A 26,193-nucleotide genomic window follows, 5' to 3' on the forward strand; every position below is an offset into this window, starting at 1 on the left:
TTGTGGACTATTTTATCCCTAGTTGATCCTCAAAAATGTTTATACTGATCGGATGTAGCGTTCTGCAGATGCAATTATGATGTCATAACGAAGGCACCTATGACATCATAAAAATACCACACATTCTCCATGAGGAGAACTTGCTATGTGCCACTTGTACACCCATGGCTTGAGGAACACTTGTGTGAAGTTTCCCCTCGATTTGTCCAGCCTTTCTGGAGAAGAAGCTTTATAAAGTTTTAGGATAAATCCAATATGGCTGCCAAACCATGTGACCAATGACATCATATGTGTGAACCTTTTGTTCCTCATGGACAGGCGGTCATACTTGTAAAGTTTTGCCTCGATCTTTTCAGCCACTTCAGAGAACAAGATTTTTGAAGGTTTTTTTTTATTTTTTCAAACAATATGGCTGCCGAATCATGTGACCGATGATGTCATGAAAATTTTTTTCTGTGGACCATTTTATCCCTAGATGACCCTCAAAGTTTTTCATACAGATTGGATGTGGCGTCCTATATATACAATGATGTCATAACGAGGGCACCTCTGACGTCATTAAAAAAAAAAAATCAACCTCACTCCATCCATACTTGCTATATGTGCCAAGTTTCATTTTTTTTTCCTTGGTGTGGTTTCAGAAATACAGAGGTCCAAAGTTTTTCCGTATATCCACATTGCCTGCCACACCACATGACCTATGATGTCATAATTATCATTAAAACATTCCGCATGAGTAGTCGCACCAATGGTGAAAAATTCGGCACAATCCGACAAGCGGATGAGGGGAAAACATGAAAATTCTGTGCAGTTAAAGACAGACAGACAGACAGACAGACAAACAGACCCATATGCAATACCCTCTCCGAATCCTTCAGCAAGGGTTATCATCCTTTTGCGCTTTGCTGGCAGGAACATTTGCATGGATAGTTGACTATGTTAACACACAGTCGATTCATTAATCCAGTAATGGTGACCCACAGATGCCGCACTTTCACTTAATGGCGACATATCTAAACAACTCGGTTTCTTCGCATGATGGGCATCATTACTAACTGTTGTGTGACTACTAGATCTTGTTATTTTTGTATTACAAGATCTCCATATGTTATTTCCTGCTTGATGATGAATCATTGTCGAATTTAGCTTCATTCCAGCATGCTGGTCTGATTACTACAATTAACGGTGTGCGAGAAACAGCAAAAGGATCGTAATGGGAGGTGTCGATGCAATTTCTCCAAAATTAGCATAATGGGTTTGAGGATGATAAAAACAATAAAAGAAAAATGTTGTTAATTAAAACTTGATATTAAAATAAATGTATTAAATCTGAAATGGAAAATGTACTCAAATATGGTATGATTCTATGTGATTGAACGTGTATCCATTTTTAATTAACATAATCATTTCTTTTCTCTGTATTGAAAGATGTGGACCTGTCTAGTAAAGATATGATAAGCAGGCTGACCTTTCAAATAAGGTCAATTCGGTATAAGAGAATTGGCTATCATTTAAAAGCTATCTTGCTTTCTAAGGGATTTTTTTATAAAAGGCATCAACAAGTTGGACAGGAAATATGATTTCAGTATAACTGGAATGTGGGTCTAAGGAAATGTCCAGATGTATTCACTAAGCTCGAATTGCTTCGAGATTGTATATTTCCCAAGTCTGTTAGAAGCAGACTGACTTTTAACCTACATACTATATAAATCTATCAAAATGCCCAAAAGGGTTGAAGTTTGACGTCATTCTATCATTCTGTGTGTCATTCTATGCCGGGAGAGAATCTACACATGTTGTTGTTCTTCTTTCGGCTGCTCCCGTTAGGGGTCGCCACAGTGGATCTTCCGTTGTGATCCGCATAGTGATTTGGCACAGGTTTTACGCCGGATGCCCTTCCTGACACAACCCTGATCGCCTCTTACAACACAGGGATAAGGATTGGGTTTCGCCATGATTCCGGGCTGCCCTACACCCTCTCATAGCGCGGCCCAGCGCAGAGCCCCTGTCATCAAGCGATCCTCCAACCCAAGCCTCCGAGTAGCCGGATTACAGGCACACGCCCTACATCCGGTATGGGAGAGAATGTACACATCTGGGTTTGAAATATATGTTACAACCATGCAACCAAATCAAGCTGGTGGCTGCACGAAGGCTGAAGATGAGCTCCACCTGGGAATATCAAGACCTGAAAAACTGTGGCGCCAACGTTTGGAAATAAAATAGTATGTCTCACTGGATTTTATATCAAGGACTTAACTTTATCATGTATTTCAGAGATCTGGGGCAATTCTGTGTTCAGATCTTCCATATGCACATATGTATGTGTTTCTTTGTATTTGTTGTTGTTGTTTGTTAAATAAATGACTCAAATGTACAGGATGACTGAGAAATTTCTTCTACAGAGGTAATCATACACATGGACAGCAAACAATGACTCATCTTAGCTCAAAAACCACGACTGGTCGAAATTAAATACCACAATACCAAAATCGGAATGTAATTGCTTGGCAGCGATTGGTAGAAACCCGCAATATTGGAGGGTTTACTGTATTCAAGCTTATATAAGAGTACAATATATAAAATGACCGTTTTTACAGCCATTTTTCCCTGCTGTGCAGGGGTTTGGCTTTTTCTTGAGGAAATGTTTTATGGCCGGATGCCCTTCCTGACGCCAACCCTGGTCGCCTCTTACGACACACAGGGATATGGTATACCTATTCTAACCGGGGTATACACCGGGAAGCTTATATAAGAGTACAAAAAAAAATAAAAACAACAGCCTTTTTACAGCCATTTTTCCTGCCGAGCAGGGGTTATCTTTTTGCGGGCTCCATGCAATCATGGTTCCCTTCTTGAGGCAATATATTTATGGCCGGATGCCCTTCCTGACGCCAACCCTGATTACCTCTTATAACACACAGGAATATGGTACACCGATTCTAACCGGGGCATACAGTAAAATGATAAACCAATATACTGGTACTCATTTTGCCGACCTCGGAAGGATGACAGGCTGAGTCAAACCCCTGGTGTTAATTCAGTGGAAAACGGGGCTCAAACTCAGGACCCTAGGATCCCAAGCCAGCCACCCTAACCACTAAGCCAACACCAGGCTATCTTGTATGCAGTACAATGATAAAGAAATAAACAATCAACCCAGCTATGGTGCACACACAATGCTCTTACTAACAAAGGGTAAGCAAATCTCACCTGTTGCAATCAAACACTTCTCAAAGCCAATGTTTATACCATTAGCCAGCATCACTTCGTTCTTTCGCACATTCAATTGAACAACCTAAGTGGGGGAAAAGATTTGAAATTGCGAATAAGAATGATGCTACACCAGCACAGATCGACTTGAAATCCATTACCTGATCATTCCAAAGCAAAGTGATAGATTGGTAATTGATTTACAAACGGAAAGGATGGCAACATAAATGGAAACATTTATGAGTGTAAAATAAATTCAACTCAAATCGGGTGCAAAACTAAAAAGTTACCACGAAGACCTACGGTCCCTGCAGGAATTGAAGTGTTGTGTCAGGCAGATAGAGAACACACTTGTTACCTCCACCACCTCTGGTGGACGGAGGTTATGTTTTCACTCATCTATCCATCCAATGGGACCATACTCTGTGCAAAGCGTTGGTGCTGCCTCAGCAGTCTCCTTGGCTATTGGGCACAATCCTGGACGGGTCGCCACTCCGACACAAGATACCAGCAAGCTGGCACTCATTTTGCCGACCTCGGAAGGATGACAGGCAGAGTCAATGCCACCTGATATTAATTCAACAGCCAAGCAGGATTTGAACTCAGGACCCTAGGATCTCAAGCCCACCACTCCAGTCGTTAAGCCAACACTAGGCATGTTTTCACCCGTCTGATTGATGGTCTGTCTGTCTGTGCATGATATCTCAAAAAATTACGGACGGATTCTGACGAAACCTGGTGGACAGGCTGGGTGTGTGACAAGGCCAAATTGGAGTTTGGTGAAGATCCAGATCCAGATCTAATAATTTTTTTAAGCGAATCTTCACCATTGAAAGATGGGGCCAAAAAGCACAGACAGCATGATAATTTCAAAAAGTCGTGGATGCAATCTGGCAAAACTTGGTGGATGAGTTGGGCAGGTGACAATAACAAGCCGATTAGATTTTGGTTAAGGTACTGATGCAAATCCAGCCCATCGGTGGGATACAAAGCGTAAATTGTTCAGCCTGGCAGAGGTATACGCTCTACCGAGTGCCGTTCTAGTTTGTGCATGCACCAAGTGGCACTTCCTACCATGTCTGATGGTAATGCTAGCGTTTTCAACTTGCATTATTTGTACCTCTGAACAAGTATCCTTTTACATCACATGGAGGCATTCAGAGACAAAGAAAGATAAAAGCTTGATCCAAAATTTGTAACTTTAAAGTAAAAAAAAAAAAATAAAGAAATAAGGGTTAAATTCGTCTTATGTAATGTTGGCACAGTGAAGCTTGGCACAACTCAAAATACACAATAAGTAGTTGTTTCAGTATTATTAGCCCCCATTGGACTTGGTCCAAAAGGGTGATTCTAGATTTGATCTCGATTGTCCTGTGTGTACGTGCGTCCGCAACCATATCTCTGACATGTACGGACAGATTTTATTTGTACTTAGCACAAAGACAACATATGATGGTATACAAATGCACATCATTTTGTTTCGCGATGTCATCAAAGATGGCTGACTGGAAGCCATTTTAGTTGTAAAAAAAAAATGAAAAACCCCAAAAAACCAGCATCGAACACGTACTTAACCATTTCTGAGACATGCATTTACCAATCTTGTTAAAAATTGGCAGATATAATGAATGATGGCTTACATATACACCATTTTTTTCGAGCTCAGATCTACGATGGCTGACTGGTGGCCATTTTGTTACTTAAATGTGTCCCCAACCATTTCTCAGACTTGCATGGCCCAATTTTGTTCAAGCTTGGCACAAGCAAAGTACATGATGGAATACACGTTCACCTCACTTTGCATTGCAATCTGATCAAAGATGGCCAACTGGTAGACCGATGGCCATTTTAGTTGTACAAAAATATGGGCTATCCCTTTAACTCCGTTCAGCAAAATTATTAAAAATGGGGGCTCTGACATTTTATGTCTAATTCACTTGTTGTTATTATTATTATTATTATTATTATTATTATTACAAGTATTTCTCGACTGGAGAGGCACAAACTACCCAGCTAATCTTCTCACCGAATGGACAGCATGCACAATCAATTGCTCACAATAATTATCAGCATCTGCTGTTGCTGCAAATTAAGCAATTAAAGTTAGACTGTAGTGCAACACCCCATAATGGAAGACCTTAACTTGCAAGTAAGTGCTGACAATTTCAATCATTATTAAAAAAAAAAAATTGGAAACATAGTTCAGGCTCATGGAAGAGCAAGTACACTAAAATGATCAGGATGGAACACACGTATGCATGGGTAGTGGGGCAACTTAGCTAAATATAGCATAACAATTGTGCATTTTGTGAGGAAAGCACTAAATTTGGCACACGAGTAGCCTAACATATTATGAACAGATTTGGATATTGAGCCATCTCAAATTCAGCCGCTGATGGCTGTGGCAGCCATTTTCCACTGCCATCAAAATTTTTGAGATGGCCCAATATCCAAATCTGTTCATAATATGATAGGCTACTAGTGTGCCAAATTTGGTGCTTTCCTCACAAAATGCACAATTGTAATGCTAAGTTGCCCCACAAGGGGTGGAAAGATGAATACAGAAGGAAGCTCCAAGGAGGGAAAACTGGAAAATTAGAAGGAGGGGTTAACGGGAGTAGAAAGGATCATGGTTTTGGATTGGAGACGATCTGAGACGGTGATGAATAGCTGAGCTGTCTTAAAGACCTGGAGGGAAGAATGAGATTGAAGAAAATGTGGAAGTTGATGCCACAGATGGGGGGGGGGGAAGAGGGGAACAAATGAGTGGAGGTGAGCAGCAGTGATTCTTGATTTAGGAAGTTTCACAAGAAGGGAGTTGATTGCGGACCGTGGTGAGCCCTGCAGAAACCTGGGGAGAGGGGGGAGGGGACAAAGACAATCGACCTGTCTGTGATGGCGAAGTGAAAAAGCCCATAGACTCAGCTTCATCGAGGGAGACCCTTTAAGGCCTTTGTTTCTAAAGCATCAAGCTCAGAAAGATGTGAGGCAGGGAGGCTAGCTCAAAGAGGAAAGCAGTACTTCATCAAGCTGCGAATGAAGGCCTTATAGGTGGATAGGAGTTCAGGTGTGCCAAGGAAGGACAATGTACGACGGAGGATGTCCAGTCGGTGGCTGGCTTTGGAGGCCAACTTTGAGATGTAGTTTGCCCAAGAAAGATCATGGCTGAGAGTGAGATCCAGGAGTTTGAATGACTGAACCTGCTCAAGAGGATTGTTACGAAAGTAGAAAGGAGGGTTTGCCAGATGGTTCTTTAGGAGAGAGATGAGATGGTGAGACTGTGAGATTTGTCAGGATTGAAAGACATATTCCAACTGTTTCACCAGCTTGTGTTTTTTCAAGGTCTGAAGAGAGGGAAGAGGCTGTAGTCTGCCTGTCTGAAGGAGTGGGGATGTCATGGCAGAGGATGGAGTCATCAGCAAATAGATAAAGAGGATTTTCCAGAGCGAAAGAGAGATCATTGATGAAGATCAGGAAAAGGGCAGGGTCCAGAACACTGCCTTGAGGTACTCCAGCCTTGACAGCAGGAGGAGGTGAAGGGATTAATTGTTTAGATCTCAATATCAGTCATGTAAACACTTCTTCTTGTATAATGAGGAAATTATAACAAAGCGGAGGAGGGTAGTGTGAGTGGGTCTTGTAATGCATATATGAGGGTAATTCGTATATGGTAGGGAGGGGTAACTGTGTGTGTGTGTGTTTTTTGTTGTAAATATTTAATGAATACACCAGGTTTTGGAAATCTAACAAATGGATTTGTGTGCAGAAAAGCAAGTATTTTAGACCCATGTCCTGGAATGGCAAAATAAAGTAGTCTTGTGAAGCCGCAGAGGGGTGGCGCACTGCACGAAGGGGAATACCATGTCTTTTTCCCTTCACCCTTACAAATAACACAAGAAGGCACTGCATTAGAGTCAAGATAATTAGACATGGGCTTGGCACTATCCCATTGAGAGAGTGGAAGTGCAATAAGACAGCAGGGTCATTGGAGTCAAGAAAGGGAGAGCATTCTGAGAGTGGCAAAGAGATGAAGAGGAGAGAGATCACCCAAAGCGCTGCTTCCTCTCTGTGGCTTGTCTGACTGACCGACCGACCGACGAGCCCGCCGCTGAGCCGACTAAGTGAGTGCCATGCAGGATGCAACAATGCATGAAACGGACCAGTGGGTTCGGCGGGCTTGAAGTGCATAGGTACCTGATCCCTTAATTTCCTACCTTCCCTCCCTCAAATATTTTCACCATATTTGCACAAATCGCAGAAATTAATGACCTTCAGAAAATGAAGACATACACAGAACCACGGGAAGTTCTCATGCATGCAAAACTGTCCACCTCCAAAGACAATCCAAAATTCTTTCAGGATCCAAGTGGCAACACTTTGACAGAGTAAATTAAAAAATACTGGATCAACAAAGTCAAAACATTTGCAATACTATTATATTAAGTAACCATGTTTGAAGTGTGATATGCTCATCAGACCTTGGCTCCATTAAGTACTGCCACACCTCCATCCTCAAGATTAGGTAAGTCCTTGGGCTTGACAAAGTAGGAAGCTGGCTGGAAGTAAATACTGCAGGAGGGAGAAGTGCAAGCAAAAGTGTGGGTTACATTGGCATGTAGAAGGTTTGGGATAAATAATTTAATTGTTTTATACTCCACCGGTCAAAGTTTTAGAACACCCCCATTTTTCCAGTTTTTACTGAAATTTAAGCAGTTTAATGTTTCAATGTACTTTGAAATTAAAGCATAGAACCAATAAACAATTGCAGACAAAAAAGAAATCATGGAATAGTTTTTTGAACAAAATTTCATCTAAATTTTTGACTCATCAAAGTAGCCACCTTTTGCAGATATAACAGCCAAACATACTCGTGGCATTCTTTCCACAATGAAAATGAAATATTGTTCGGAAAGTTCTTCCCAACACTGTTGCAGAAGTTCCCACAATTGTGTTGCACTTGTAGGTTGCTTTGCTTTCACCCTTCTGTCCAGTTCATCCCAAACCAGCTCCATGGGGTTTAAGTCTGGAGACTGTGCTGGCCATTCCATGATTTGAAGTGTACAGGCTTGTTCTTTTCTTCAAAGGTAGTTCTGACATAGCCTGGAGGTATGTTTTGGGTCATTATCTTGCTGTAGGATGAACCCCTGACCAAGTAGGCGTAGACCAGAGGGTACTGCATGGCGCTGCAAAATGGTTCAGGGTGCCAGTCACTCTGTGCAAGTCGCCGACTCTGGATCCAGCAAAAGAGCCCCAGATCATCACGCTTCCTCCTCCGTGTTTGACATGTGGTGTCACACACTGAGGAACCATCCTTTCGCTAACTCGACGGCATACAAAAACCGTGTGTGATGAACCGAAGATTTCAAATTTCGATTCATTGGTCCATAAGACCTTCTAACAGTTTTCAGTAGTCCACTGGTGGTGCTTCATGGCCCAGGCAAGCCTCTTTTTCTTATTTTGCCATCTTAGCAATGGCTTTCTTACTGCCACTTGACCTGTCAAACCTGCAGCTCAAAGTCTTCTCTTCACAGTTGAAACTGAGACTTCCTTACTTCGACCAGTGTTAAGCTGTGCTTGAAGCTGCTGTCCTGTGAGCCGCCTATCACGCAAGCTGTCGACTCTCAGAAAGTCTTCTGATTGTGTTGTGGCTTTGGGTCTGCTAGACCTCTTCCTGTCAGAGTTTCCTCCAGTTTCCAAGTGCCTTTTGATGGTGTTGGAAACTGTACTCACTGACACCTTGGCTTCTTTGCAATTTCTGCAAAGGAAAGACCTGCACTTTTAAGGGTTATAATGGTCTGTCCGTCTTCTTTTGTTAATTGTCTTTTTCTCACCATTATGACAGCAATATACTACTTCCTGCAGTGCAATATTGTCCAAATATTGCTTTCAGAGGGTGGGGCAACACAGTCTGTTCCAACACTGCTTTTATCCAGACAGAGGGTTTGTAACTAATCAACAAAAGTTGGGACACCTGTAGGAATTGTTTGCATCAACTTTCAAGACTTAATTTACTTCCATTGTTGGAGAAGAGCTACAGTTGCTAACCCATTACTTGTTCCCTGAAAATATGAAAATGAAAATTCCCTGTTCCATTACTTTTTTTACCTCTGGCAGGTCACCGCTTAACTTTGTACCATTTCAGGTTATTCACTGGACTTGAACTGCTTGGATTTCAGTAAAAACTGAAAAATGGGGGTGTACTAAAACTTTTGACCAGTCGAGTGCATTGGTTAATGCAGCCATGTCATGCAAGACATAATAAAAATGAAATGTATAAATAATTCTGTGCATCTCATATACATATACAGTAAGTCCTCGCTAACCGGAAGTTCGCATATCGTAGTTTCGATTTTTCGTAATTTAGTTTTAATGACCAATTTTTCAATTATCGCAAACATTTTATGCCTATCGTAATGTCATTGCAAGGAAAAACGCAAAAAAAAGTTTCAAACTGCCTGCAAAAAACAACAATCACACAGGATGCGCATAAACACACTTTCACTTTACTGCGCATGTACTGTATGCTGTACTGTACGTATTCTCTTCACGCTCGCCTGCATACCTTCCAGTATGAATCCCAAGCGACCCGCAAGTCTTTTTTCGAGCACACCTCGTTTCAAGCGACAACGAAAGGCTGTCACATTGAAGGTGAAATTGGATATAATTAAAAGACATGAACGAGGTGAAGGGACAACAGAAATCGGCCGCGCGCAGCAATCGCTGCATCGACTGTACATTCGATCGTTCAAAGTTCGGCAAAGATAAAGAAAATATCACAGATTGCGACCAGTTCGAGTGCAACGACACTAACGAGAATGAGAGATGGTGCCATGCACAACATGGAGCGTTTATTATGTGTGTGGATAGAAGATCAAACTAAACGTCGCATGCCTTTATCTCTTGCTATGATACAAGAAAAAGCGCGTAGTTTGTGAGGGCATTGACCCACGATTACGTGATCAATTACTTCTCCAATCATGTTGAGAAGTATCTCCAAGGAGAACAACATTGACAACAAATCTTTGCTGCTTGTAGACAATGCTCCTGCCCATCTTCAGCAAATGGAAGACTGGTGTGAAAACGTGCAGGTAGTATTTTTACCACCAAATACTACCTCACTTTTACAGCCTATGCATCAGGGAGTTATTGCTGCTTTTAAAGCCTATTATGTTAAGCATACCATGCTGCAGCTTATCAAAAAAACTGATAAGGACAAGCTATCAATCAAGGAGTTTTGGCGAACATACAACATAAAAATGGCTTTGGAAAACATTAAGGATTCATGGGCGGAGGTGAGTGCCTCCACAACGAACGCTGTGTGAAATAAAGTGTGGCCCGAGTGTGTCCACAATTTCACGGGGTTTGCTGATGTTCCGTTGATTACAAGTCAAATTGTAGACCTGGCGCAGGAAGCTGGTTTTGAAGAGGTTGACGAAGAGGACGTGGATGACTTACTGGAGTCTCATGCAGAACCCTTAAGCAATGAAGATCTTATGGAGTTGGAACAGCAGTGGGCTCTTGAGGAAGAAGAAGATGCTGTGACACCTTCATCCAAGCATCTCACCATGAAAAACCTCAGCCAAATCCTCAGCTCGTTTGAAAGTGCCACAGAATTTGTTATCGAGCAAGATCCAAATCTTGAAAGGAGCACTGATTTTAGCTGTGTTGTTTATGATGCCCTTTGTTGCTACAAGGAACGTTATGCAGCAAAGAAAAAGAAAGCCATCCAGCCCACTCTCCATGCATTTTTCAAGCCAAAAGATGCAGCACCAACTCCATCCACCATCCAGGATGCTCCTTCAACCAGCTGCCAAGAGACCGTTCCCGCTGGTGAAGAAAGTGACAGCACAGTGTCAAGTGAAGAGGGGGACGATTCTGCCACTCCGCAAGTGTGACTTGTCCACCGCAATCAACTCCGTTCCTCCAGCCTCGGGGTAAGTCGCCACGACTCGAGGAGTGTGTTTTGTTTATTTGTGTTTATGTCCAAAAAATTCCGAGCCAAAAACACATCCCCCCTTTAACACATTGGTTTCTATGGGAAAATATGTTTTGTTTAACACAGTTTCGCTTATCATAAGGTTTTCCAGGAACGCAACCCTTGCGAAAAGCGAGGACTTACTGTATGTATGTATATATATATATATATATATATATATATATATATATATATATATATATATATATATATATATATATATATATATATAATATATATAATATATATATATTATATATATTATATATATTATATATATATTATATATTATATACACACACACACATCTTTCTAACCACTAACTAGCTGTCACATGCAGCCTGGAGCTCCTGGCTGTATAATTTTCTGTGGGCGTGGCTTTGCCGCTGATGCAGCACCGTCTATTACCAGTACAATGGGATTCATTTCACCTACCTCGGAAGGATGACAGGCCAACTCAACCCCATCTGGTGTTAATTCAACGACTCACAGGGGCTCAAACTCAAGACCCCCACATCTTAAGCCAGCCACCTTAACCATCAAGTGACCATCAACCTTTTTCTGACCACTGACTTACTCACTGATTGACTGACATAAATGTTTAGTATTTTAAGTGGGTGAGAAAGTTGAAAATTGGCATACTGATGTAACTTTATTGAAAAAGTCCTTTCATTCAAACTTCTCAGTCTCACTATCTGCAATGGTTTTTTCTGGAAAAGCCACATTTCAAAGCTAGTCTCCAAAGCCAGTCGCCGACAGGGCATCCTCCATCATGCAAAGTCCTTCCTTGGCACACCTGAGCTCCTGACCAGGTACAAAGCTTTTGACCACAGCCTGATGGAGTACTGCTCTCCACTCTGGGCTGGTGCTCCCGCCTATCAACTTTCTCAGCTTCACGCTGTGGAAACCAAGGCATTTAGGATCATTGATATCTCCCGTCGTGAGGCCGAGTCTTTGGGTCTCTCACTCTCTCACTGCAGGCAGGTCAGTGTCTTTGTCTTCTACGGTCTCCTCTCCAGCCTCGCTCCCCCCCCCGCTCTCTCCACGATATGCCCCCCCAATATTTCCACAGGGCGCTCAATGTCCGCCAACAACCCCGTTCTGGTAAAAGTACGAAAATCAAGAATCACTGCTCACCTTCGCTCTTTCATTCCTCTTTTTGCCCACCTTTGGAACAAACTCTCACACTCTCTTCAATCCCCCTCTTTCCTCCAGGTCTTCAAAATAGCTGTTCACCACCATCTCTTAATTTCCCCCATCCAAAACCAAGATTTCTACCCCCGTTAATCCACCCCAAACCCATCTCCTTCAAATGCCCTGCTTTCCTTCCCGAAACTCCCTGTGGTAGACACCTTGTTTACCCTGTATACCCCACCCCATCCCTCTCCCTTCCACAGATCTCCTCATGTCTCTGTTCCCCCGTTTTTTTTCCTCCCCTCTCCCGCCCCTCTTGTCTCCTGCTCCCCTTGTACGTTCTCTGTGTTAGCTCTCATATTGCATTAAAAATAATAGTGAAAAAATAACTCGACACAATTCCAGAAAGAGAGGGAAAAAAAAATCATAAAACTGTCCGTAAACGAAAATATCCATTAATAAAAGTCAGCCATTGGATCCCATCTCCGGCTCACAGAGGGTCACGTAACCAAAGACAATGGCCTGCCTGCAATGGATCACAGATCTGAAAGCTTATCGTTGGGGAAGGAATTGACCTCAGACCATTGGTACAAGCATTATTTCTCCAGCAACCTATTACACAGTCATTAATAATCTAAGTTCAATCAATATATCAAAAGGGAGAGATGCTAATTTACCATGATGAAAAACTGAAAACGGCGCTGCTGTTAACATGCAATGTGGGAACAACTACAAGACTAGAAAGGCATACAGCGCATACCTCCACCAGGCTGATTTGTTTAAGTTTTGTATCCCACTGATAGGCCGGATCTGGATTCGGACCTGAACTAAAATTTAAATTGGCTTGTTCACATCACCTAACCAACTCATCCACAAAGTTTCATCCGAATCCGTTCATAACTCTGAGATATCGTGCTGTATATCATTTTAGGCCGATCACTCAATGGTGAAGAATCACTTAAAAATTATCGGATCCAGATCCGGATTAGGATCGTCACCAAAATTGAATTGATTCTTCTTTGTTATATACCAACCTGCCCATCAAGTTTCGTTCGAATCCATCCAAAACTTTGAAATATCCTGCTATAGATGTCATTTTTCAAACAATCACTCAATGGTAAAATATCACTTGAAAAGTTCTTGGATCCAGACCCGGATCTTCACCAAAATCTAATCATTTTTTCAGTTTAACATACCCAAGCTCTCCAGCAAATTTCGTCCGAATCAGTCCACAACTTTTTGAGGTATCCTGTTCACAAACAGACAAACAAAGAGACAAACAAACAAACAGAGACAGACAGACAAACGGGAGAAAACCTAACCTCCATCCACCTTCGGTGGCAGAGGTAAATATGACAATCACGGTTTGTTTTCGACCTTGGTCCATATAGTCGGGTCAATTTATGACAAACAACCACCAAACCCACAACAAATTGCAACAAAAGGTTTCTCAGTGGTTTTCATTTCTACTGGATATACTGATCAATAGAAAAAAAGTTCCAAAATCTGACATCCGGAAATGGGTTAAAACAGTCATTTGCAAGATGGCCACCACCGGGCTTTGAAATAACTAAAACAGCTATAACTTCTTCAATAATTGTGATAAAAACATAATTGTTGGTTCTGCTCCATGGTTTTAATGGATCAGCAATCCACTGGTGTCAATAAAATTTAGATCTGATCAGTATTTAACCTGAAATCCAAGATGGCGGCAAAAAAATGAAGGGCATAAAATCATTAAATTGTCTCTGTATAATCAAACCTCTGTTAGGCAATCACCCAACATTTATCAAATTCTAACAAATGGGTTTTCAGTCTTCTCTTACCAGTAATTATATGTGATGTATTACATGTCAGGGGAATGTCCCTGGCTCTGATTGAGTAGCGTTTGATCAACCGCTGTACTGGAAAGCTGCCGAGATAATCAGTGCTGCACCAGAGAATAGCCATTTGAAGGGGATCGTGCATAGGCTGGGTACATTTCATACGTTCATTAATCTGCTTGGAGCAATAGGCACGTTGATGGCGGGAACAGGACTCAAAAACATCCTGGAACTGGTGTACGGTGTAAATGCTGTAGTTCATATGATGTCCGGAAAATCTGTTCAGAGGGCATTCCGAGGCCATCTACTAGTGAGCAAGTGTCTTCATCGAATTATTGTGGCATCTGTAGTGGAGGAAAATCCTGAGTTCATGCTCCAAGTAGAAGAGATTGAGAAAATGTATTCGTCCTTGCTAACGGGTGACATCTCTCTTGAAAGTCTTGAAGAATCAGCTGCAATTGTGAAGATCACTGATGAACTTGAAAAAAAAGAAATCTGAACTTGCTGCACAATCCAAAATGAGTAAGCTGTGGCTGGGTTATCAGAAAATGCTCCATACTGCTCAGGCAATGATCAAGGCAGATCACACTGGGTCTTGGAAGGATCACTTGCAAGCTGTTGCTGATGCCTTGCCAATATTTGCAGCAGCTGGACACGACAACTACCAGAAGTCCGCTTATCTCGACGTACAAGAAATGAGTGAACTGGAGAGCAAACACCCAGATGTGTATGAGAAGTTTCAAAATGGCTTCCATGTGATCCGGCGAACAAACAAGTTTTGGGCAGGCCTCAGCTGTGATCTAGTTATCAAACAAACACTCATGAGATCACGAAAGAGCACCGGTGGCTTGACTCATGGCAGTAAAATGACAGAGGAACACCTAGCATTGTGGACAATGTCAGCCCCCATAACATCTGAGGTCAACGTCGCCATGCAGGACTTCAATGATCTCACATACACAACAAGCGAACAGCATAAAGAAGCAACTGGTGCCAGAATTGAAAGACATGCATTCGACCTCTCGAAGATAAGCACAAAGCTGAATGCATTTTCACCTTTCTCCTCTGATCCTACATTGAGAAATATCGTAAATGGTATCGTGGCAAGCGAAGACATCAACGTGCATGAATATGAACCTGTTGGGAACAAAATCATCAAGAGAATGATTGGACAACTTGTGTTTTCCTTCTCCATCAAGAGGACAGAGAAAGCAAAGACCCTGGGAAATTCTAATGCTCTCCAGGTTGCTCCTCACAGAACCATAGACTCCAGTGTGCTATTCCAGCGATTCCTGGTGGTATCCCAGATAGGTGATTTGTCACTTGAGAACGTGATGAGTTTTGAGCTCAGTCTATACCCTCCATCCCTCCTTGAGGACAAGATCTTGAGGAAGGCCGACAAACCTCAACACGCTCAAGCCGTTTATGACCACTGTACCAAGGCACTGGCATGTGAAGGAGTACCTGACACCACACCTTCAGCACACCTTAAGACTGAAAGGTATGTTCTTGATGGTGGATCCTTGCTGCACAAGCTCAAGTGGAAGAAGGGAGATACATATGGCAAAATAGCCAGAGCATATGCGGATTCACAACAAAACACTATGGGACAGCAACTGTTGTCTTTGATGGCTATGGTGCAGGCCCTTCGATAAAGGATAACACTCAGCAGAGACGGGGACAAGCCAACAGCTATCCGGCTGTGAACTTCACCGGAGAAACTGAATTTGACGGAAAGAGAGATGAATTCCTATGTGTCGGCAGTAACAAGCAACAGCTGATCACCTTAATAGGTGATCAGTTGAAGAAAGTGGGCTGCACAGTTATTCAGGCAGAAGGGGACGCTGATGTGGACATTGCCAAGACAGCCGCAAATGGCACAATTCTGTATTCCACCACACTAATCGGAGAGGACACAGATTTCTTGATGCTTTTGCTCCATTACTGTATACCAGATGGAAAACCACTATATTTCAGCTCAGACAACCAGTCAAGAAGCAATCTGAAAGTATATGATATCAATCACATGAAGCATCTTCTTGGGAATAAGTTGTGCACTCAACTATTATTCCTGCACGCCTTCACAGGATGTGATTCAACATCTCGTGTGTATGGCATTGGGAAAAAAAATCAGTCTTTCAGAAACTCGTGGAAGATGATCAAGGCCTCCAGTTGTGTGCAGATACATTCACTTCGAGAGGCGTCAGCCAAGCTGAAATATAAACTTGGCAGCCAAGCGATGGCCGTTATATTTGGTGGGGAGAGCACAAGTTCTCTGGCAGCCATGCGTTACAAGATATTCACAAAGAAGGTCGCTGCTGCGAAGTCTTTCGTTACACCTGAACGTCTTCCCCCAATGGAATCTGCCACCAAGTTTCATTGTCTCCGAGTGTACTACCAGGTCACGGTTTGGATGGGGATGGAGGGTGACCTCGATCCTCTGGACTGGGGCTGGGGACTTGAAGACAATCGATTTGTATCTATCATGACTGCCATGAATGCTGCACCAGACACTCTTCTGAAGATGATACACTGCAACTGCAGCACAGTTTGTGACACACCCCGTTGCAGCTGCAGAAAGAATTGGCTTTCGTGTATGTCTGCATGTGGATCATGCCAAGTGACGTTTTGTGACAATCCACTAAAGCAAGCCTCTGAGGAACTAAAGGACAGTGATGAGGACTGAAATTGTAACCTAAACTGCCATTATGTAATGTTCACAAATAAATGTTTCAGTGGCACCAGGTGTTCAGTGATTTTGGTTCAGATGGAAAATTTATTGATTTTTGCACTCTTGAATTTTGCCGCCATCTTGGATTTCATGTTAAATACTGATCAGAACTAAATTTTATTGACACCAGTGGATTGCTGATCCATTAAAACCATGGACCAGAACCAACAATTATGTTTTTATCACAATTATTGAAGAAGTTATAGCTGTTTTAGTAATTTCAAAGCCGGGTGGTGGCCATCTTGAAAATGACTGTTTTAACCCATTTCCGGTTGTCAGATTTTGGTGGACTCTTTTTCTATTGATCAGTATATCCAGTAGGAATGAAAACCACTGAAAAACCTTTTGTTGCAATTTGTTGTGGGTCAGGTGGTATTTTGACCGGACTAATAAGCGCCACCTCTTAACGTTTGTCGGACGTAGAATCATAAACTCGGCCTCTTAGCATTGGCTGCAATCCATAATGCAAACAATTGTTTCATTTTTTTTTAATTTTTGACCTTTTTACATGAAAAACAAAATACATTTGGACCCCGGTGCATTATCAAATATATAAAGCTTTCTACCTACTCACTCACTGCCTCTGGTGTAAAGGTTTCGGACTTTCTTTGAAAGCTGCAAAGTTGAAATTTTACAAACGGATTCAACTTGAAAGCACGATTCCAGAAAGAAAAAGAAAAAGAAAAAAAGAAATCACAAAACTGTCTGTAATTGTTGGTAACCAAAATATCTGCAAACAAAAGTCAGCCGGTGGAGGAGAGGATATACATACATATATATATATATATATATATATATATATATATATATATATATATATATATATATATATATATATAAAAAAAATAGACTTTTTACATTTCATTTCTTTGTAAAGTGGATGAAGATTTCACTTCTAAATATAAAGCACAATACAAGAAATTGAATGCTTGATTGATTGATACTGGTTCTTCAAACCAAAACTTTATTTCCTCTCAATGCAAGAAAGTATAGTATGGTTATTTTTTTTTTTAAACTGGCCAGCCTATTTATTGATCAACAAAAAAAAATCAAACAATAATGAAAATGGGGCAAGTTGACATACATAACAAATTAAGCCTGCTCCTCAACGATCCACACAAATAAAACCATCAAGGAATCCTGCAATCTCAAATACTTCGCCACACCACTAAAAACATTACACCACCTGCGCTCTTTGCCATTCCACTGCTTGAAGCAGAGAGTCTCCTCAGTCTCAACATCATCTGAAAACCAGAGCTCTTTCGAGAGAGGAGGTCGCATGTAAGGCAACAAATTGTCTTCAGTCACTATGAGAACCTGGAAATACACAATGGTACAAACAGGCACTTTTTAAAAAAAGCTATATTTCAGCAAGCAACACAGGTCTTTCAATACGAGTAGAGCAAAACCTGAACAAAACTTCCTGAAATGTTTACAGATTCTTATCAGATTTCCCACTGAAGACCAATTATTCAAGGAATATCACAGGGCCATCACAGCAGTTGCAGATGAGGAAGGGCCATAATGAGGCAAGGTAGTCAAATTTAGCCCCACAAGTAGTCCAAACCTTGGAGCCTGGTTCCTTAGCTCGGATTGCACGTGCTGCTGCAAAAGACGCCGTGCCACCTCCGATAAGCAGGTAGGGGATATGTTCAGGTACATCTTCACGGAGTATGACAGGTGCTACTACGGGCTGAGCTAGGGGAGAGAAAAATCATTGATGATCTTGCATCCAAAAAGATGAAGAATAGTTCAGAAGCAAACATAGTTTAATGAATAGAGCTTGAAGAGGCACTTTAAATTTGTCACTAAACGATTCAAAATGGAAGAATTAATTGGCCTTTTCAATATTAAGGAGATTGAGTGAAATTGGTAACAGAAACATAAATGGAACTTGAAACTCTGCTGTTCACAATATTTTCACCAATTCTCTTTCCATCACACATTTCATGAAACTCTCCATGTACTGTCCCGGTGATTCCTTCACAGAGATGTCTGCTCTCAAACCCTCTCACAATGAAGACATTTCTTGTGCTGATAACATTTTCCAATCTTTCTTTCTCGACTAGTTACATTTTGCAGGCTTTTTGAATCAATACTCTATTTGCACCTGCTTCTACCATTGAAATAGATTTTGATATAAAAGCCAGAAATGCTTTACAAAAAATTAATCCCACATGAAATGAGTTGTCCATTTGTACTTGATGTGTCCATGCAAACATTATTGGCACAACAAAAGGAATTTTCAGTGCATATAAAAAGTCTACACCCCCTTTCAAATTTTTCACCTTTTGTTGCCTTATGGCCTGGAATTAAATTGCATTAAATCAAACCTTTTCCACCTTTATTTACACATCGTAACGCACAACTTGCAAGTGAAAAACAAATTTCAGAAAATTAAACATCCAAAACTAGAATATCTTGGTTAGACAAGTGTCCACCCCCCTGATAATAGCAATTGTAAATGAGCTCAGGTGTAACCAACCACCTTCAAAATCACACACCAAGTTAATTGGCCTTCACCTGTGTAAAATTGTTGTGATTCTGATTATTTCAGAACAAGATCAGCTGTTCCTGTGGGGTTCCTCCGATGGGTAGTGCATTTCACAGCAAAGACTCAACCATAACCACAAAGGATCTTCAAAAGACCTCCGGGATAAAGTTGTGGAAAGGCACAGATCAGCGGATGAGGAGGAGATTGGGACCATACTCTGTGCAGAGCAGTGCTGCTGCTTAAGCAGTCTACTTGGCTAGTGGACACAATCCTGGACGGGTCGCCACTCCGATACAGTATACCAGCATGCTGGCACTCATTTTGCCGACCTCGGAAGGATGGCAGGCCGAGTTAACCCCACTCTGGTATTAATTCAACAGCTGAGCAGGATTTGAACAAAGGACCCTAGGATCACAAGCCCAGCACTCTAACCATTAAGCCAACACCAGGCATGATCAGCGGATGGATATAAAAAATATTTCAAAGGCCTTGAATAGCCCTTGGAGCACAGACAAGACAATCATTAAGAAGTGCAAGGCATGTGGTACCACCAAGACCCTGCCTAGATCAGGCCATCCTTCCAAACTGGGTGGTCAAGCATGAAGGAGACTGATCAGAGAGGCCACCAAGCGGCCAATGGCAACTTTGAAAGAGCTGCATGCTTTTATGGCAAAGACTGATCACAGTGTGCACGTGACAATAATATCCCAAACACTCCACAAGTCTGGCCTGTACGGAAGGATGGCAAGAAGGAAGCCATTACTCAAAAAAGCCCACCTTGAGTCCCATTTGAAGTATGCAAACACCAATCCAGAGATTCTGAAGCCATGTGGCAAAATATTTTGTGGTCTGACGAAACCAAGAGGGAACTTTTTGGACTAAATGCAAAGTGTTACGTTTGACGCAAACCCAACACAACACATCACCCAAAGAACATCATCACTACTGTCAAGCATGGTGGTTGTAGCATCATGAAATGGGGATGTTTGGCATCAGCAGTAACTGAGGCACTTATTAGAAGAAAAAATGGATGGAGCAAAATACAGAATAATCCAAGAGGAAAACCTGCTGCCCTCTGCAAGAAAGCGGAAATTGGGACGGAAGTTCACCTTTCAGCAAGACAATGACGAGAAGTGCACGGCCAAAGCTCCACTTGAATGCCGAAGGAACAAAAAGATAAATATCCTTGAGTGGCCCAGTCAGAGCCCTGACTGAAATCCAATCGAAAATCTGTGGCATGACTTGAAGATTGCTGTCCATCAACGCTCACCACGCAACTTGACTGAGCTTGAACAGTTTTGTGCAGAATAATGGGCAAATATTGCCCAATCAAGGTGTGCAAAGTTGGTGGAGACCTATCCCAAAAGACTCACAGCTGTAATTGTTGTCAAAGGTGCTTCCACCAAGTATTAACTCAGGGGGGTGGGTACTGATCCAAGCAAGATATTCTAATTTTGTATTTTTAACTAATTCTCTGAAATTTGTAGAATTTGTTTTTCACTTGGAAGTTATGGGTTATGATGTGTTAATAAAGGTGGAAAAAACAAATCTGATTTAATGGAATTTAATTCCGGGCGATAAGGCAACAAAAGGTGAAAAATTTTGAAAGGGGGTGCAGACTTTCCATAGGCACTGTTATTCATGTAGCATCTTCCCTTCATTGTGGAATAATGTCCAGTTTTCCAATTCCAAAAAAGGGGAATAATTCTGAACAATATAATTATTTTCATCAATACAATCTTGTCCACCTCATGCATCCTCGGCCCCTCTTTCCTCAACACACCCATTATTTGTCCAAATCTCTATCTCGTCCTCCTCCTCCTGCTGTTGGTATTTCCCCCTCTTTCTGCTGTTGCGTCCTGATTCGTTCAGTGTTATAGCTCTTCCAGGAGTCTTGACTTTGTATACAAAAAAATAAAAAACAGCATAAAATACTGAAGCTCTAACTGCTCTCCACTCAAAAGTGGTTGAGAATGTTGTGAATCCTTCAAAGTTTTTAGCTCCGCCAACGAAGGTGGAGAGGTTACGTTTTCACCCCTGTCTGTCTGTGAGCAGGATATCTCAAAGTTATGAAAGGATTCAGATGAAACTTGGTAGACAAGTTGGGTGTGTGACAAAATGGAAAATATTTGATTTTGGTGAAGATCCGAATTTGGATCCAGACACTAGAATTTTTGAATTTTCCAAGTGACTTTTTACCATTGAGACAGGACCAAAAACAATACATAGCATGATATTTCAAAACGTTATGATAGTTCAAAACTGCAAAACTGCAAAACATGATACTGCAAAACATGGTAGTTCATTTGGGTGGGTGACAAGAACAAGCCAATTCGATTTTGGTTAAAGTCCAGATGCAGATCCGGCCGATCACTGGGATGGGATACAAAACGTAAACTATTCAGCTTGGTAGACGTATGCACTTAAGCATATTTTTAAATGTAAATGCCATTCTCGTATTTTAAAGTTTTCATTTCTGCAAAGTCATCATCTCCTCTCTGATCACCAATATATGATATTTGTAATGCAAATTTAAGGTCAACCAGTGACCAACCGACCGAGGTAAAGTGTTTGGTCCTCTGCAAATAACTTCTTGGGAAAGCTGAATATTCATTGACATATCTCAAGCCTTTCACCGTCGTTGAAAATAAATTGTTGAACTAAACTTTCAAAGTATGGAATCCATCCTGGTCGTTTCTTGGCTCAGAATTTTTTTTTTTTTTTTTTTTTTTTTTTACACGAATGAGGCTCATGTAAGATCAAGGTAGAACTGACAGTGGGACAAACATCAAGGGAATGAACAAACAGGAAAAGAGGAGAGGGAGAAGGGTTGGGTTAGGGGGAGGAAACTACAATAGCATACAAGATGGTTGGATTTGGAAGGGTTAATGGGAGTAATAAAGATTATTTGGGGGGGATGATGAGATGGTGGTGCACTACTTTCTTGAAGTCTTGGAGTGATGAATAAGATAGAACAGTTTCTGGAAGGCAATTCCAGAGATGGGGGAAGTGAAGAATAAAAAGGTTATGTGTGCAGTCAGCCTGGATTTTGTAAATTTAAACAGGAGGAGGTTAATGGAAGATAACGAGCATCCTAGAGTAGAGAAGATCAGAGGACTGAGAAAGCAATATGGGAAAATAGATGGGAGAAAACAAAGACCACTGACCTGCCTATGATGTGAGAGCAATAGAGCTTGTGCTTCAGCCTCATCACAGAAGCTTTCTTAATAACTACTCAATAGGGAGAAGAAGGGAAGAAGAGCCAGTCATCATTTGCTTTGATGTGTCCAGTGCCACGCTGCTGTGCATATTGTATCGCTTGTGCTTTAACCTTTAAACAAACGCAAGTTTGAACTCAACCTACTTGCCGGTTAGACAACATGTGATTAAAGAACCTCGGGGTTTGGAACAACATAAAAAACACATTAATGCCCAACGTACAAACCTATCATTGTTCCCAATTTCTTTTATCATGCTTCACTGCTTAGTATTCACTGATGTTGAGATTCATATGACAAAGTGGATATAAACAAACTAGCTTCTCGGATAGTCAGCTTAACTCTTGGTCAATGTAGTTTGAATGCTGAGCTTGGGCTTACTTGCGCTGCAGCCAACATAATTTAGTGAGGTTCTGAAAAACAACCATACTCCATAATAAAAAAAAATTAAAATATATCTCAATATGAAACAATACTCAACAAGAAGGGCACACGATAGAGCACATACCTCCACCACGTAATGCCTGATCCAAGGAACATCTCAGGCCCAATACATTGTTTAAATATCATGCTATACAGTATGATATAATTTTTGGCCTTCTCTCTCAATGGTGAAGAATCACTGTTAAAATTAAATAATTCTCGTATCCAGATCTGGATTTGGATAGTCACCAAAATCGAATCAATTCGTCCTTGCCACACACCAAACCTGTCCATAACTTTTTGAGATATCGTGCTATACATCATTTTTAGCCCCATCTCTCAATGGTGAAGAATCACTTAAAAATTCTCATCGTCGGATCCGGATCCAGATATTCACCAACATCTAATCAGTTCGTCATTGTCACACGCCGAACCTGTCCACAAAATTCAATCCGGATCCGTCCACAACTTTTTGAGACATCCTGTACACAAAAAGACAGACAGAAAGGGGTGAAAACATAACCTCCTTCACCTGCGGTGGCGGAGGTAGCAAGCAGCATTATCATAGTGATCCTCAAGACACCAAAAGGCAAACAAAGCACCCAACAGAAAAATATCAGCAAAAGTTTAGGGAAGTCTGGTCATATTAAGTATGTGGCTAAAACGAACAAAAATAACTTCAAGGAGTTATAATTCCTTTTTGAAAAACACTAATATTTCATGCTATTTGCCTTACCAACCGTTTTCTCCAAGGAAGTATTTTCTCTACTTCTGGAGTATATTTGATACATCAATCATTGGTTCTTTCGAGTGCAATGACAAATTCAAATGTCCCAGAGTCAACAGTTCCACCAATGGAATCATTTTTTCCTTCTTGCCAAAGAAAAGTTGAAAAAAAAAAAAGTGTTTTTATCATGCAGAAGCATACTCAGAGTATTTGTTTATGAATAACTTAGACGATAAAATTCTCAATATTTGTTAACATACTCACTTTGATTTTATTGGGCACAGGAAAGATATATACCAATAAGCTTACTTGTATCCTGTGTCCGAGGGTTAATCTTGGCGCCGTATTGTTCCATATTGGATCCCATCTTACGATAGGTCTGTCGGAAGGAGAAATGGAAGGGTTTTGGGAGATGACTGGAAGGCACAAGCAGTCTTCACTTCCAAAAGCAAGCTTCGACAAAAGCACGTTTATATTCGTTCTTTTTTAACAGTCTCAAAGGAACATCAATGCAGAAAGAGAATTTTGGGCCCATTGTGACAGTGATACAGTGCATCAACATCATGCTCATTCAATCATCAGTATATCAACTGAATTTCTTTGGGAGGAGAGTGGAGGGGAAGACAATTGGGGGAGAACAGTAGAAGAGGCACAGGGATATCACAAAGGTGATTGAGATATTATATGTACACGTGACGGTTTTTGGGAGACCCTGGGACGACACATGCCAAAACACACGGGATCACGAGTTAGTTACATCTGGAGTAATTTTGTTTCGCGAAATTACCCCCACCCCCACAGCCCCAGCCACAGCCCCATATCAGGGGAAGGGAAATATCCATTGTGAATGTAGTTACAACTTTCCCCATTGTTCTCTTCCTCAAACATCACTCTCAAACACTTCTCAACTCTTTCCAGATTTAAACCACATACCACGTGAACTCGACAAATCATGGCACGAACCAAGCAAATCCATTCAGGAGCACTTCAATAGCATACACCGAACAGGTACTCTCTTTTGCACAGCAGATTCGGCCTCGTTGTTGACACAACATCAGGCCCATTGCCCTGTCCTCACCACACCACTGAGACACCAAACCACCAGCACTTGGAGGATGCAGCGGAATGGGCGCAGAGCACCAATGGAATGGGAGCAGAGCAGCAGGCAGAATGGACGTGGAGAAATGGGATTCCAAGCATGGTCACCACATCCTCATTCACATTACCTCCTACGCTGACTTTATTAAAACCAACCACAAACACTCGACTATCAAGAGTGAATCTCCTCAGAGTTGACTTATTTCCAAGCACGTAAAGCTGACTTACACACACGTCTTACATCCTCGCATCTACCATCGCACAAACTTCAGACTCGCCCTGGTTCTGCGGAGTATCAACAGAGTCCACAACAGTCCTTCTGGAGGCTCACATTACACTCACCCACATACACTGCCCATCTCACCTGCACCACACCCCTTGTTCGTTAAGAGAGTCAGTGTGGTATGGTGTTGACATGGTGAGACATTAACCAGCATTCCACGAACATTACATGAGACAATAGGCAGCATTTTGTGAGACAAAAGCTAGTGTTCCACAAACGGTATCACTCGATTGTTCTGATTGGTAACAGTGGAGCGCTGGGAAGCTCAGTCCTTATCTGGAGTGATTAATTTTTCAGGAAAGTAAAGCAGGATTTCACTGCTGGAACCTACCTAAATTAAGCATTTCAGATGGCATCTGTGGTTGCTTAGCACAATGGTTCTCAACCTGGGGGTCGCGACATTGTTTTCGGGGGTCGCGGGAAGGTTGTCAAAACAAATATATAATAAAGAAATTCATAAATATTTTTGGAAAATGATTTTTCAATTAAATCTCCCATACCAATGTTATAATGTAGTCATTATGAAACAGATTTGAGCAGCAAGTGAAATGTGTGTGCGTGTGCGTGTGCGAGTGAGAGCGAGAGCGCAGCATAGTGGCGGGTGCTGAAAGTCAATGTTAGCGCTAGCTAACTACTGCAAGGTGGCTGAATATGGATCGGTGGCTTGTCAAAAAACGTCTGCCAGCTCAAGACGACACATGTGAAGGTGGGCCAACTGTTACAAGTTCAACTGAAAAACGTAAGGCGCCGGCGGCAGATTTGGCCTCCAACAAGCGTCGGAAATATCAGACTGACTTTCTGCAGTACGGATTTCACATGCCTAGCCAAAAATGAAGTGGAATATCCACAGTGTGTTCTGTGTTCAGAAGTGCTTGCTCACGAAAGGTTGAAACCAGTGAAATTGAAGAGACATTTACAAACCAAACACCCATCCTACATTGACAAACCATTAGATTTTTTTCGTCGTAAGGAGGGAGAACTGGAGCCAAAAGACGACTGTACGTGAGCACTCTACAATCCCTGTCAAAGCCCTGTTGGCTTCATATGAAGCGGCATACCTGGTTGCTCAATCCA

The 26,193-nt window shown here is 41.6% G+C and overlaps 1 protein-coding gene across 4 annotated transcripts in view; it reads right to left on the minus strand.

The window, feature by feature from the left end:
• AIFM1 (apoptosis inducing factor mitochondria associated 1) overlaps positions 1-26,193 on the minus strand; it is an 86,173-nt gene that overhangs the window by 33,859 nt on the left and 26,121 nt on the right. For 2 of the 4 annotated variants that reach the window (XM_085863678.1, XM_085863675.1), the window contains 5 exons: positions 24,048-24,117; positions 18,444-18,574; positions 18,063-18,193; positions 7,692-7,782; positions 3,214-3,298 (listed from right to left, as the gene is read on the minus strand). In XM_085863678.1, the coding sequence (XP_085719804.1) occupies positions 3,214-3,298; positions 7,692-7,782; positions 18,063-18,193; positions 18,444-18,574; positions 24,048-24,105 (496 nt within the window). In that variant the 5' untranslated portion in view covers positions 24,106-24,117. The remainder of the gene's footprint in view (positions 1-3,213; positions 3,299-7,691; positions 7,783-18,062; positions 18,194-18,443; positions 18,575-24,047; positions 24,118-26,193) is intronic. The other 2 variants (XM_085863677.1, XM_085863676.1) reach the window with 1 other exon arrangement.

The sequence above is a fragment of the Eptatretus burgeri genome, chromosome 18 (genome assembly GCF_056783735.1).
Source record: "Eptatretus burgeri isolate ZD-2024b chromosome 18, Ebu_testis_v1, whole genome shotgun sequence".
Taxonomy (NCBI): Eukaryota; Metazoa; Chordata; class Myxini; order Myxiniformes; family Myxinidae; genus Eptatretus; species Eptatretus burgeri.